The 15963-nt window shown below is 47.2% G+C and overlaps 1 protein-coding gene across 4 annotated transcripts in view; it reads left to right on the forward strand.

The window, feature by feature from the left end:
* Window positions 1–15963, forward strand: part of IFT80 (intraflagellar transport 80) — a 159908-nt gene that overhangs the window by 3786 nt on the left and 140159 nt on the right. For all 4 annotated transcript variants that reach the window (XM_077290652.1, XM_077290651.1, XM_077290653.1 and 1 more), the window contains 3 exons: window positions 1340–1415; window positions 9592–9814; window positions 11627–11737. In XM_077290652.1, the coding sequence (XP_077146767.1) occupies window positions 1380–1415; window positions 9592–9814; window positions 11627–11737 (370 nt within the window). In that variant the 5' untranslated portion in view covers window positions 1340–1379. The remainder of the gene's footprint in view (window positions 1–1339; window positions 1416–9591; window positions 9815–11626; window positions 11738–15963) is intronic.

The following is a 15963-nucleotide window of genomic DNA, read 5'->3' on the forward strand; positions in this document are numbered from 1 at the left end:
AGTCACACAGTACAGGAAGCGGACGCCGGGGGACGCGCAGGTGAGTATGTACTGTTTGTTTTTTTTAAATTTTACGCTGGTAACCAGGGTAAACATCGGGTTACTAAGCACGGCCCTGCGCTTAGCAACCCGATGTTTACCCTGGTTACCCGGGGACCTCGGCATCGTTGGTCGCTGGAGAGCGGTCTGTGTGACAGCTCTCCAGCGATCAAACAGCGACGCTGCAGCGATCGGCATCGTTGTCGCTATCGCTGCAGCGTCGTTTCGTGTGATGGTACCTTAAGCCTATGTGCACACGTTAAAAAAGAGGTGCAGAATTTTCTGCCCAAAATTCGCATCTCCTGGCAGAATCTGCAGCTGCAGATTTGCTGCGGTTTCAGTGCGGATTTTCTGCAGTTTTTACCACTGCGGATTTCTATTAATGGAGGGGTGCAGAACCGCACAAAAGAAGTGACATGCACTTCTTTTAAATCTGCAGCGTTTCTGCACGGATTTTTCTGCACCATGTGCACAGCTTTTTTTTTTTTACATCGATTTACATTGTACTGTAAATCACAGTGCAGATCTGCAGCGTTTCTGCACTAAATCTGCATCGTGTGCACACAGCCTTAGGCTACGTTCACACGGTGCGGTTTTTGGTGCGGATCCGCAGCGGAATTGCAGCTGCGGATCCGCATCCTTTTTCCATGTAGGTTACAGTACAATGTAACCCAATGGAAAACAAAACCCGCTGTGCCGACGATCCTTTTTTCCCCAGGAAAATCCACGCGGATTTGCCTGCGGAAAAAAGAAGTACCATGTCTATTCTTTCTGCGGATTCCGCTGCGGGTTTACAGCAGCACCAATAGGAAACTGCAGTTGGAAACCCGCAGTGGAATCTGCAGTAGAAAAAGGATCAAAAACCGCAGTGAAAAGCACTGCGGTTTTCACTGCGGATTTTCCAAAAAAAGGACCTGAAAAATCCGCAGTGAAAACAGGATCGTGTGAACGTAGCCTAGATTGACCCTTGTCCTGTGTTTTGGAGACACTCCTGATTTTGGCAACAAATACTGATGAAATACTGATTTGTAAATAAAGCCATACTGGCTGTCCTGGGGAATCCTGACAATGTGCACAGTGCACGCTGTCAGGATTCTTGGACTGCAGACTCTTATCAGATGACCGGGCAATCTTTCCGGTCAGTACATAGGCAATATGACATTTATTGTGTGGAGAACCCACTGCCCCTTTTCTGTAATCGGTCCTTGTGCCATTCTAGCTAAGAAGTGTAGGTGAAAGATTACAGACCATTATCTGGAGGCTTCTGCAGTCACCTCTCCTTTTTCTTCCTTCCTTGTAGGTCTACATTTTATTTCCTGACACATTTATATTTCAACAAGATGAGACTCAAGACTTCATTACTGAAAGAAGCAAAGCATATCCTTTACAATCCGGAGCGGACCCTTAGATCGGAACGTATTCTTGTCCTAAGATGTGTCTTCTGTAACCAGAGAAGACGTGGGAACGACGACGGCCACATTATTAACCTAATCTCTGGGAAAATTTTGGGAAATGTGGTTGTGTACGTTTTGTCGCATCTTGCGTCCAACTGAATGTTTCTGCATATGGAGATGTGTAACAATGGCAGGTTTATAGAAATAACCGCAGAATCTAGAAACGCCGTGTACTCTGGATAATGGGAGCTGTGGGTTTGCTGATCACATCCTAGGGGTTTATTCACACATATATTGGAGTATATTTAAACTGAATTTTCATTGAAAATATTTTTTGGGAAAATCTTTGGTTGTTTTTTTATTTTGGCACAATGTTGAAATGCCAGAAAGTAGCCTTCTTTACAGCATGACAGAGTCAGGTCATCTCTATATCTGACGTGTGCTTCTGACTGGGCGACATGGTGACAAGGCACGTGGCCAAAGATCTCAGTATGCCGCTGCACGTGGCCAAAGATCTCAGTATGCCGCTGCACGTGGCCAAAGATCTCAGTATGCCGCTGCATAAGGCGATTGAATGGGGTCCCACCGTGACCTGCAAGGTACCGTTATTGCACCAATCAAATCGGAAAAATCAAACTGGTCAGAATGTTTGCGCCTTTCTTATATCTACACTGTCTTGCTTCCCCATTCACACCAGTGTTACTGCAGCAGCATGGAGCAATCTGTGGCCGATGTCACTGAGTAGCCCCAGCCTTAAGGCTCAGCAGATGTTAGTTTTCCATATCCCTGTGTTTCATGCCTAGCACTTGTACCTATGATAGCCTATTGGGCTGTTCATATGTTTGTTTTTTTTCCGGATCGAGTGTTCCTTTTAGCAAAGTACAGAGGTGTCCAATTTTGATACGGGGGGTCGGATAAAAATCGGCAATGCAAGTCTGTGGGTCTGTGAAAAATTTGAGTGCACTCGGATGACATCTGAGTGCAGTCCGATTTTTCACAGACTGATAGAGAGGAGAAGGTGAGAAACTTATGCTGCATTTCGTTGCCCGGGTCTGGGCTTTTCTCTGCTTTCTGTCCCACTTTGCAGGGTTGCGTTTTCCGTACAGACAAACCTTTCTGCAGGCCGGCCTTTCCGTGCCCACTTGTATTGTTCCAATCAGACATTTCCTCTAGTCCTAATAGTTGTTACGTTGCCGCTGCTTATCCCTTTGAGTGTGTCCAACATTGGGGATCTCCCATTACATCTGTATGAAACCTTCTTATAGTAGGGAATGTTTCCTACTGTAATACACAGTCACCGGCCGCAGCAGTTTTCTAGGAATTGCTACATATTTAGCTGGTAAAGCAGCAGCTCTTTTAGGGTATGTTTACACCTGGCGTTTTTGCATCAGTTTTTTCTACTGTGAAAACCTTTGCTCTTGGCAGTAAAAACAATGCATATAAACTGCAGCTGTGTTACACGTATGATTTCTCTATAGAACTTGTTAGTTTCAGTCACCTGAAGGGCTGCAGAAACACCACATAAATGTTAAAACGTTTTCCTGCCTTTTTTCAATGTTTTTGCAGCTTCTCATTACTTTCAATGGGTAAAAAAAACTCTGCCAAACCGCTGAAAGAATTGACCTGCAGTGCTCAAAATGAGTCCGGAACAAGAAATCTCTTTTCTGAAATCTCTTTGCTTTTGTTGGATTTGTAAAACGCAGCTTCTTTTCCACCTGAAAAAAAAACTCGCCAAAGAAATAAACTGCTGCAAAAATGCAACATATGAACATATCTTTAGAAAGAAAAGTGATAGTGACTCAAATCTGCACATTACAAGTGGACATGCACATGGTGCTGCCCGTGCCTGAAGATGCCATGATGGCACAGGTGAAGGGTTGGCATGGGGGCACCAAAAAGCTACTATGTCTGGGCCAATATTTTCAGATAGAGAGTAATTTCCTCTTGATGCAGGAAACTTATTAATCAATTTATCATGAAGACACATAAGTGACTGGGGTGGAAAGGCTGCATCTGTTAAAGGAGCCTGTCATTATATTCGCGCTGCAGAACCGTGCGTGTACACATGGAGAGACCTGTCAATCAACTGGAACAGGGTGGAGAGCGGCTTTTCAGTCCATATAAAACCTACTTGGCTGCAGTCATGCAGCCAGGCTCTGATGTTTGCTGCCCGTGGTTCTGGCAGCATGACTCTAATGACAGGTTCTCTTTAAACCGTAGGTAATTTTCTGATGTTGCCAATAATACTTGAATTTCTGAGTAGGAGATAATCTGCGGTACCCGGGAGCGGCCACTAAACAGTGAGTGGATCAGGGCTGTGGAGTCGGCATGCCAAACCTCCGACTCCTCAATTTCCCTGACTCCGACTCCCCAGCACTGGTAAAGTGCAGCACAGATTTAGCTCAGCTCAGACGCCACAGCATTGGTCACTACTGAGCATGTGCATAAAGTGCAGCACAGGTTTATCTCAGCTCCGACTCTGCAGCACTGGTCACTACTGAGCATGTACGTAAAGTGCAGCACAGGTTTATCTCAACTAAAAGCCGAGATCCTTAGATCAGGTACAGAACAGACATTTATAGGACATTTCATAACTTTCCCAAATTCTTATGAAAACATCTACAGCACATCCTGCATTGTACTACTGTACCCAATGTTTTATATATTTTAGGAGTCAGTCCATTTTATACCAGCTCTGACTCCACAGGCCTGGTGTGGATCTCGCGCTGTGCCGGCTCTGTACATTGTATCATGTGGCTGCTACAGGAGCAGATAACAGCAGAGCAGTTGGGGTGTCGGATGTAAGTATGTTCCCTGGTGATCGGGGCCGCACAGAATGACATTGTGGGCTGCAGGTTGTACACTTGTCTTAGAAGATCTATACGATCTTAAAATAGACAGACCTAATTGTAATGGAGAAAAGCAAAATTCACCGTGAAGCCGTATGTCTAAAAGTTCACAACACAAGTACTATTTTGTCAGAAAGAGGCCTGGGCTTTTTGTCGTGTTCTCCACCAATTCTCATCTTAGAAAAGTCAGACTGTAAAGGGAGTTAGTGGACAATATTCCGCGCTGCTGACAGAATAGAGACGTATATCCCAGCATGATGAGTAAGGTGGTGGTTTATTTCAACGCGTTTCAAAGTATATAACTTCTTCTCAGGAAAAACCATGTGTATATGTTTTTCCTGAGGAAGTTATATACTTCGAAACGTGTTGAAATAAACCACCACCTTACTCATCATACTGGGATATATGTATTGATTCTGTCAGCAGCTCGGAATAACTCCCTTTACAGTGTGATGGTCGCTTGCTGACCCGTGGATCCGCTGCTGCTGATTTTCTATATTCTATGCGTCTTTATCAGATTGAACAGGTGAGATTAATCTGAGTGCCAAACTAAGGGTACCGTCTCTCAGTGGCACTTTGATCGCTACGACGGCACGATCCGTGACGTTCCAGCGATATCCATACGATATCGCTGTGTCTGACACGCAGCAGCGATCAGGGACCCCGCGGAGAATCGTACGTCGTAGCAGATAGTTTGGAACTTTATTTCGTCACTGGATCTCCCGCTGTCATCGCTGGATCGGTGTGTGTGACACCGATCCAGCGATGTGTTCGCTTGTAACCAGGGTAAACATCGGGTTACTAAGCGCAGGGCCGCGCTTAGTAACCCGATGTTTACCCTGGTTACCATCGTAAATGTAAAAAAAACAAACAGTACATACTCACATTCCGGTGTCACGTCCCTCACCGTCTGCTTCCTGCACTGACTGTGAGCGCCGGCCGTAAAGTGAAAGCACAGCACAGCAGTGACGTCACCGCTGTGCTGTGCTTTACGGCCGGCACTCAGTCAGTGCGGGAAGCAGACGGCGAGGGACCTGACACCGGAATGTGAGTATGTACTGTTTGTTTTTTTTACATTTACGATGGTAACCAGGGTAAACATCGGGTTACTAAGCGCGGCCCTGCGCTTAGTAACCCGATGTTTACCCTGGTTACCCGGGGACTTCGGCATCGTTGGTCGCTGGAGAGCTGTCTGTGTGACAGCTCCCCAGCGACCACACAACGACTTACCAACGATCACGGCCAGGTCATATCGCTGGTCATGATCGTTGGTAAATCGTTTAGTGTAACGGTACCCTAACTGTATTTCTCGGATAAGACCCTATTTGCTGATCTCTCCTACAGTTTCTTGGTCATCTTGGAACACTGATAGAGAACAGCGTCCATCCTGGCATTGTTCAGTAGTGCAGACACAATTCCCTGCCATGATGATGATGAGTACCCCGCTCCTTCACCAATACGTGCTCTTGCATAATGTAAGAAATAAAATGACGTGCTCATCGTATGATTAAGATGATTGTTCCTGAACTGTAAAGTCCCTTCACACTAAGCGACGCTGCAGCGATACAGACAACGATGCCGATCGCTGCAGCGTCGCTGTTTAGTCGTTGTGTGGTCGCTGGGGAGCTGTCACACAGACAGCTCTCCAGCGACCAACGATGCCGAAGTCCCCTGGTAACCAGGGTAAACATCGGGTTACTAAGTGCAGGGCCGCGCTTAGTAACCCAATGTTTACCCTGGTTACCATTGTAAAAGTAAAAAAAAAAAAACACATACTCACATTCCGGTGCCCGGCGTCCGCTTCCCTGCACTCCTCCTGTGTCAGCGCCGAACATCTCCGGCATCTCCCACAGAGCAGAGCGGTGACGTCACCGCTCTTCTTTACGGCCGGCACTTACACAGGATGCAGGAGGAGTGCAGGGAAGCGGACGCCGGGCACCGGAATGTGAGTGTGTTTTTTTGTTTTTTTTAACTTTTACAATGGTAACCAGGGTAAACATCGGGTTACTAAGCGCGGCCCTGCGCTTAGTAACCCGATATTTACCCTGGTTACAAGTGAACACATCGCTGGATCGGTGTCACACACACCGATTCAGCGATGTCAGCGGGAGATCCAGCGACGAAATAAAGTTGTGGACTTTCAGCAACGACCAGCGATCTCACAGCGGGATCCTGATCGCTGCTGCGTGTCAAACACAACGATATCTCTATCCAGGATGCTGCAACGTCACGGATCGCTATCGTTATCGTTGTAAAGTCGCTTAGTGTGAAGGTACCTTAAAGCAATGAGCGGACGTGGTGTAGACTGCAGAGCAAATAAAGGTGGAGTGTTGTAATGACTCCCATTACGCTCCCCCCGCAGTGACTGCTTTATGGCCTCTCCTAGGTCCCAGCTGTGGTAATGGAGCCTGACCGTCTACCTGTCCCACTGCATGCAATACCTGGCAAAGGCCTATTAAGTGACATATTTATACTCGATGCTTTTTATCTAATCTAAATTAGCATACAAACTGTCATTTAGGGATTTCCAAGTGCTAGTATAAGCTGGTTGTGCATACACTCACTGGCCACTTTATTAGGCTACGTTCACATTTGCGGCCAGCGCCGCAGCGTCGGGCGCCGCAGCGGCGCCGCATGCGTCATGCGCCCCTATATTTAACATGGGGGCGCATGGACATGCGGCGCACTTGCGTTTTGCGCCGCATGCGTCGCTGCGGCACCCGCGTCGGGGCGCAGAGGACGCAGCAAGTTGCATTTTTGCTGCGTCCAAATTCAATGAAAAAAACGACGCATGCGGCGCAAAACGCAGCGTTGTGCATGCGTTTTGCTGCGTTTTTGTTTGCGTTGTGCGCTGCGGCGCCGACGCTGCGGCGCACAACGCAAATGTGAACGTAGCCTTAGGTACACCTGTCCAACTTCTTGTTAACACTTAATTTCTAATCAGCCAATCACATGGCGGCAACTCAGTGCATTTAGGCATGTAGACATGGTCAAGACAATCTCCTGCAGTTCAAACCGAGCATCAGTATGGGGAAGAAAGGTGATTTGAGTGCCTTTGAACGTGGCATGGTTGTTGGTGCCAGAAGGGCTGGTCTGAGTATTTCAGAAACTGCTGATCTACTGGGATTTTCACGCACAACCATCTCTAGGGTTTACAGAGAATGGTCCGAACAAGAAAAAGAATCCAGTGAGCGGCAGTTCTGTGGGCGGAAATGCCTTGTTGATGCCAGAGGTCAGAGGAGAATGGGCAGACTGGTTCGAGCTGATAGAAAGGCAACAGTGACTCAAATCGCCACCCATTACAACCAAGGTAGGCCTAAGAGCATCTCTGAACGCACAGTGCGTCGAACTTTGAGGCAGATGGGCTACAGCAGCAGAAGACCACACCGGGAACCACTCCTTTCAGCTAAGAACAGGAAACTGAGGCTACAATTTGTACAAGCTCATCGAAATTGGACAGTAGAAGATTGGAAAAACGTTGCTTGGTCAGATGAGTCTCGATTTCTGCTGCGACATTCGGATGGTAGGGTCAGAATTTGGCGTAAACAACATGAAAGCATGGATCCATCCTGCCTTGTATGGAGCATCTTTGGGATGTGCAGCCGACAAATCTGCGGCAACTGTGTGATGCCATCATGTCAATATGGACCAAAATCTCTGAGGAATGCTTCCAGCACCTTGTTGAATCTATGCCACGAAGAATTGAGGCAGTTCTGAAGGCAAAAGGGGTCCAACCCGTTACTAGCATGGTGTACCTAATAAAGTGGCCGGTGAGTGTATATTCAAAAAATGTTTCCAGCCCCAAATTGTGGGAAATCCTGCTAATTCTACATGGGGCATTGGAGGCCTAATGGTGCATTCAGCCCAGGGTCACACTTGCATTGGATCTTCCATCAGAAGCATGCTTTTTTTTTTTTTTTTTTTTTTTTGCTGTGAAAATTAATGGCCTCTCTAAAATAAATCAAACACCTCGGTATGGTCGATGGGGCCGGTCTGGACCAATTTGTATCTGTGATTGGACTGTTGCGTTTTCTAGCACAATGCATCCTAATTGTCGAAAAAGACATGCTTAGCACCATACAGCTACCATCGCCTCTGCGCCTATGGAGTAACAGCCCAGGTGTCCATATAGCCCATACTGCCGGGCAATGCCCCTCCAGCCCTGGGCTGCTGCACCGAATGGAGAAGGAACCACTATAGATGTCTGCCGTGGCAGTGGCTTATACAGTCTGATCAAAATGTTAGCTCAGGACGTGTTCAGTTTTGGAAAAAAAATTCTTAGCCATAGGAAATCGGTGTATAATAATTGGACATGTTCTCTGGATCTTTTTTTTTTCTTGGTACCAGCAAGCTCTAATTTGTCCCAAATGTTTTTAAAGTAGTAGGACACTGCAAAAATGGTCCTACTTGTTTTGTTCTCGGCTTTTCCCCTCGGACCACACAGAAGAAAAGGTGACTTTTTTAATAGACCAGTAGAATTGGTGTTAGTGCAGTGTAGTGGCCATTGTGTCTGGGAGGTATGACCCAGCGCCCTGCGGCTTCTGCCTGGCAGCATGGCTACTGTTGCACACTCAGATCGATCTCCCGCTGGCAGCATTGGGCTCAATGTAGAAAACTGTTGATTGGTGGCAGTAGATATGCATATATATCTTTTGTATGTTTGATTCACATCTTTAGTTTGTAAGGTTGTGGTTTATGTTTGCACAAGTTCAGATGTTCTGCATGCTAGTGTGGACATGGCTTAGGAGGGATTTACCTGATATTCTGGCATTGGAAATCCTCATCTTCCCTCTGTCAGTAATGATTCCGGTACTAATTTCTCCGTGCCAGCCTTCACGCTCCTTTTCTTCTGAAGCGGACAGTGCAGTCATATGGAAGCCATAGGAGGGAAGGATCGGAGACTCCTCGGGGGCGATGGTTCTAGCACCGCTGAGTCAGGTCTCCTAAGACTCTGCACACTACCTATAATGATTTGCTGCCTCTTACTTCTCTGCTGTACTGGCATCGTATGGTATTGTCTGTCCATCTGGTGGGCGCTGACATGCTGCATTATCAGAATTACTCACCTAAACCTAAAAAGAGCAAAGCATGGAAGTAACGTGCCGTAATCGGGAACATTTCTGCACCCCGAGATTGCAATAGTTCTTACGTTCCTGGCACTGGATTTATATATACACAAGCAGATACTATACATGGCTTGTTTTACACTTTACAATGAGAAAAGCGATGGAGTAAAAGTTCTCCTTTCAGGCTTTACACGTCCAGGGTTTTTTCTAAGACCATATGTTAAACTCCTTAATTCCTCTGTACATAAGGAGCTGGTTAGCTGTGTGGGCTGGACCTCGGCTGATGAGCTCTACTCCTGCAGTGATGACCACCAGATTCTCAAGTGGAACTTGCTAAACGGCGAGACATCTTTGGTTGTAAAACTTCCAGATGATACGTATCCGATTGACCTTCACTGGTACCCCAAAAATGTGGGCAGCAAAAAGCAAGGGCAGTCTGATATGTTTGTGCTTACAAGCTCTGACGGTGAGTATCTCCGCCATATGCTGCACCCGGGCATTAAATGGCTTACAGAACTTTCTATGGTCATATTTTGACAGTACATATGACCAGTCTGAGTAATGTTCATCCACACAAATGAATATTGGGAACAGATCCTTATATGAACTCACATTAAACAAGTCAATTAGTGACATGTAGAAATGGTAAGGAAAATCCCTGCTGTCGCCAGCCCCCATTCTGATCAGTGATCTCCTGTTAATAGTATTGCTATTATTATAGATTTTATTCTCTGCACACACGGAAAATCGTTTCCCCAGTTTTAAAGATACTGGTAATACGCATTTCTGTTCATGTAATTGTTACTTCTCTGATGTCTGAACAAGCAACAAATACAATTTGGGAAATGTTTTTTGTTTGTTCTGACCATTTTATCGTGTTTCTGTCGCTCATAATCTGGTCACACAGATATAGTGATAATTTTCACAATCGGCATTTCCAGTGTAATGTTCTTATGGCTATGCCGGTTTCTACAGAGCAGGTAGGTGGCCATATACCTTATCTGTATGTATTGTGGTGTCCCAGCTCTCTCCTAATTGCAGATCTCCCAGGGATAAAGGGATCCAGCATGTAGGATTTCAGCACATCCGAACCTCTGCTCTCGCACCTTTATGGTGTCTGACCTCGGCATCTTGATCTTTACACCGCTTATTATCTTACACAAGTCCTATTCTCCACTGACCTCCCCTTTGGGTTAATAAAGGTTTTAAAGGCAATTTGCCGTTTTTTGCAATGGAACCTGAGAGCAGCATGGTGTAGGGACAGAGAGCTTGAATCTAGTGCATCTAGTCCTGTAGTGATAATATCCTGCTGATAAAACACTGACTGACTGCAGTGTACTTACAGCAACCTGCTGAACAAGTGACCCATCCCTGAAATCGGGCTCTCTACTCCTACATTATCCTACACTCAGATTGAATAGCTTATGCCTGCTGACAGATTCCCTTTAAAATAAAAATATAAAACTTATTCGCCTGTTATTTCCCTCTGCTACTTTGGTGTTCACTGTTAATATTTATTCTTTAGTGACGTCACTGCTGCAGCCAATCGCTTGCCATATACCCTACCATCACCACAAAGGAGTGATTGGCTGGCAGGGTCATGCGGGTGGGTGTCGAGAAGGAAACAAAGGCTCGTGAGCATGAGAACTAGTACCCTTGCTTAAGAACAGTATCTCCTGATCTGGGATATCAGCGGGATGTAATTGTCAGAAGCCATACTAGAGGCATGAGTACCTGGACCCTACTTAATGGCTGTGCACTTGTTGGCTACCTTAATATCCCCCTGAGCAGTCTTCCTGAACAGCAGTGCCGCCTAGGTTTTTTGCATGTTTTCTCAATGGGGAGAGGTGATCACCATCTGTGAGACACCTCTGGCAATGGCTTATTCCCCTTGAGAACAAAGGGTCTGACATGGTGAAATACCCCTCCTTCATTTCCTCAGCATCTGCCATCAGGGGAAAGTTGGTACACCCTCCCAGACGTAAGACAGTGGGCCAATCCTGCCAAAATTGTCTGGTTCGGTTGCATTTGTCTAATGTCTTTGACCACCTCAAGAGTACGCAGTAAGTCCGGAATACATCACTCCTTCTATATTGATGTCCTTGTGTCCACAAATGGTATTGTCTTCATAGTTTTAGGCCACATTCATGCCTCCATGTTTTGCGGGTCGAGTACATGTCTCAACGCACATAAGTATCCTGACCCAAACTCAACAGCCTCACATTTGTCTGATTTGCCTCATGCTTCCATTTGATTTTTTTTTTTTTTTTTTTATTAGGAAAATTCCATCTGATTTCTAAGTTGGGAAGAGTTGAGAAAAGTGTGGAGGCTCATTCTGGAGCAGTGCTTGCTGGTCGCTGGAATAATGATGGAACAGCACTGGTGACAGGTAAAATGTGGCTATACTAGATCACATATATCAATACTATTAACAATATGTATATATAAATGCAAATATCTCTCACCATAACTAATAAATACCGTAATCTTTATTTTTATATCTGCCTCATATTCCACAGCACTTAAAGCAGACCTGTCAGCAACATTTTGCTATGTACACTACAGGCGTTGTCAGTGTTAAACTGATTAAAATGATACCTGGGATGAAGAAATACGTCTTGTGGTTCTTGTGTACTGACAGTGTCGCTTTAAAGAGGTGGTCCACTACATTGTATAATGGACCCATCAATTTTCACCTTTTTAAATAAGTATTTTTGTGCGTTTCACAGCCCAGTATCCAACATGCCCTTGCTGCCAATTAAAGCAGAGGAGAGAGGGAAAGCGCGCGTTGGATACTGGGCTGTGACGTGCTGAGAAACGCCGCTCCTAGCCCAGTCAATAGGGCGGGGGAAAGGGCGACTCGGTCAGGCCTGGGTGAATCAAGGAAGTCCGGAAGTTTACGTGACCTCAGCGGATGTCAGCGGCGGCTGCAGCCAGGGTTACGTGATGTGGACTGAGCATGCAGCGATGGCTCCACTCACAGGCACATATGGTAGCAGTATGTATTTATATACCATGCCACCACCGCTGGAGTGGTGCTTTAAATGCAAGTCCTCTGTCTCGTTCACACCTTCCAGCGTTTTCATCTGATTTTGCGGCAGCTCCCGTTGGTCTCCAGCGAAAAGTGACCTGCCTGCAACTTCAGTGTTTCATGGAGCTGTGTGGAGGTCACTTTTCAATACACATCTATCAGAGCTTTGTTCCAGCTTCCATAGACTTGTATTGAGGGCTTCTGAAGTGGCTTCTGAGTTCCGGTCAGTCAGGAGCTGCTGTCACAAGATGGTGCCGAGGGACCGGGCCAGCACCAAGAAGCAGAGAAGACCCCGAAGGATGAGTGTATGGCAGGGGGCTTACATTTAAAGCGCCACTCCATTGCTGAAAAAAATAAAAAACAGTTGGAGTGGTATTTTAATAGATGTATTTGTTAGATCAAAGCTGTAGATGCTGAGAAATAACCATATTTTATGGGATAGTGCATTCCAGAGAACTGGTGCAGCACAAGCAATATCTTGTGAAAGGAGTGTGAGGGTCTGATCATGGAGGATGTTAGTTTTAGATAATTGCAGAGCAGGTAGAACAGATAGCGTAGTAGACTGAGATAAAGAAGGAGATGTTGGGCAGTGCAGCGCTGTTGAGAGCTTTGTGGGTGAGTATGATAAGCTTGTTGTATTCTGTGGCAGATGGGCAACCAGTGCAATGTTTGGAACAGCGTAGAGTCATCTGTTTAATGACTAGACAGAAATAGGACCCTTTCTGCTGCATTCAGGATATATTGGAGAAAGGGAGCGTTTAGTGAGAGAAACTGAGACTCATTACTAGAGAGTTGCAGTAGTCAAAATGAGAATGAATCAGAGCAACCCAGATAGTTTTTACAGTTTCGAAGGCATAAAAAAAATCAGGTTTTTGAAGTGTTTTTCAGGTAAAGGTGACATAAGTGAGTGAGGATACAGGGAGTGAAGGAAGGGTCCCAGTCAAATATGTCCACATGACAGCGGGTGTAGTGCCTGGGAATTATGGGTAGTACAAGGCACGGAAATGGAAATATCCGGTTTAGGTAGGTTAATAGATGGAGGAAACCCTGCTGATGTAATAATGCTACTAAACAGTATCTGTTATCATTATCAAGAAGAAAACAAAAATCAAGCTGTCAAGTAATTATTTAGATTTTAGGGAATAGAATTTCATACAATCTCCCCTAACTGATTAGGTGTAACCTATGCTCGAAAATCTATGTATTTGCTGACAGCCCACAGGGAAAGGCCTGATCGTCCCTGAACTTCTGAGCAAGAAATCCGCTAAACTATAGCTCAGGTTTAACTAACCTGTCCAACTCATGAACGTATGCGGATGGCTGGTGGTCATGAATGCTAGCCAATTATAATGTCTTAAGCCCGAGATTTGGCTTATTTATAGTATATAGCTGAAAAACAGACCTCAAGGCTCCCGAGACCTGTTACAAAATTGCCCCAAATAAGTACTGTATTTGGCTTGTGCGAAGTTTACTTTGTGCTTTGGAATTTTTTTCCAAACATGTGGACACTTGTGTAGAAAAGCCTGGCTAAAAGCAGTGGTGAAATGTAACAAATTCAAGACCCTTTACGGCACAAATTATTGGTGTCATAGAAAGCCAGTCTTATGTAAAGGACCGATGTATGGACTAGAAACCTATCTAAGGCTACTTTCTCTGTCGCCCATGACGGCACCACGGAGAGAGGGGATCCGCCCACCAAGGACAGGAAACCTACAGATAAAAAGGCGGTACCACTCTCCCGCATCAGTTGGTTTCCTGTCCTTGATGGGAGACCTACAGACTTACCAGAAGAAGATCATCGTGGGATTCCGGGGCCAATCAGTCCGACTCAGGCAGCTGGGGTCCCTCTGCCTCGGCTGGTGTGGTGACCCGAAGCGCCACCGCTGGGGCTAGTGGGCCTCTAGGGTGTGCGGGGGAGGTGACATGGAGTTCGCGGTCACCTCCCTAGGTAAGATGCAGCAGCGGCAACATCCAGGGGGGTCCCTCTATGGTTGCGGGAGAGGTAGCGCGGCTCTCCCCCCTTCAAGCGTCAGTCTGCACACTGCATGGCCAGGGGGCGTGCAGGGGACCGCGCATTCAGGCTGCGAGCAAACCGGGAGCTCCGGAGAGGCAGCGTTTCATGTGCGCCATGGGCAGCGCCATCTTGGGCCGCCCGCGCGTGCGCGGGAGCTCCTGCGGCGCCGAATGGCGTGGGCGCCGGCGTTCTGCGAGCGCTTCTGCGCAGTCGCTGGATGGGCGCTTCTGCGCAGGCGCCGGCGGGGTTCGCTTCTGCGCAGCCGCCGGCGGGGGACGCTTCTCGCAGGCGCCGACAGGAGTCTCTTCTGCGCAGGCGCCGGATAGGCGCTTCTGTGCAGGGGCTGGAGGCTCTTCTGCGCAGGCGCCAGAATCAGGAGAGCGCCCCATAGGCCGCAGCTATTGCGCAAGCGCGCCACAGGAAGAGCGGCTGTATAAAATGAACCTGGCTCCAGTCATCAGGAGGCGAAAGACCGCAGCATAAGCAGCGGCACAAGCCTCAACACCAGCGCAGAGCGCAGCACTAGTGCAGAGCACGGCACCGGCGCAGAGCGCAGCATCAGCGGCCAGAGCGTAGCAGAGCGGCGGTCAGCCGCATCATCAGTCGATTGACAGCAGCCTACGTAAGGCCATACCTGCAATCAGAATGAGTGACATGGCATCACCCTTACCTGAGTCACCACCACCACCATCAGCATCGCCGCAGCAGCAGCAAAAGCGGCGACAGCAAAAAGGACACCAGGACACCACCGGTAAAGAACGCCAAAGGTCCCAACATAGCAAGGAGTCCAGTACGGCGTCGGGGAAAAAGACGGACATAGAGCATCCTCAACCGGTATTTATGGGTCCTGGAGGTGGTAAGTGATCTTCGTGAAAGTTAGAGACAGTAAGGGTATTATTTTTCTCCTACGCCTCATTGGGGGACACAGGACCATGGGTGTATGCTTGCTGCCACTAGGAGGACACTAAGTAGACAGAAAGATTAACTCCTCCTCTGCAGTATACACCCCTTCACTGGATACAATTTCAACCAGTTCTTGCTTAGTGTCTTAGGAGGCACTTGGGTCTTTTTTCCCAGACCCCAACTTTATTTTAATTTTTGATTTTTTAATTTTATGTAAATTTTTTATTTAACGGAGTGAAGGGGGCGATGGGTCCTTTTTTTCATAGGGTCCGCTCTCCCCCGAACCAACAACAGGCGAGCACGGCGAGTATACCTCCCCGTCCCTCTCCTGCGACGTATGGCGCACGAAAAGTTTGCGCCAGGGCAACGGTTCCTCTTGGTCCCGATTTCCCCCAACCCTCTCCAGGACCCTGCATTACAGCAATGTAATCTGGAGAAGAATGCAGTCTGGAGGGGATGTTGTGCCGCAGCCCCCTCTGCTACAGCAGCGTGATGCATCAGGGGCCCCTCCTTCCCCATCCAGGGTGCATGGATTGAGTTCACATCCTCACAGAAGCGCCCGCAGACCTGTGAGAACCAGGACAATGGCGGCTGTAAGTACCTTCAGGGGACTCCCCCCTGCTCCCCCTTAGCGGTAGCGATGCGGTCCGGGTCCCCAGGGAGAGGC

This window comes from Ranitomeya variabilis, chromosome 2 (assembly GCF_051348905.1).
Source record: "Ranitomeya variabilis isolate aRanVar5 chromosome 2, aRanVar5.hap1, whole genome shotgun sequence".
Classification (NCBI taxonomy): domain Eukaryota; kingdom Metazoa; phylum Chordata; class Amphibia; order Anura; family Dendrobatidae; genus Ranitomeya; species Ranitomeya variabilis.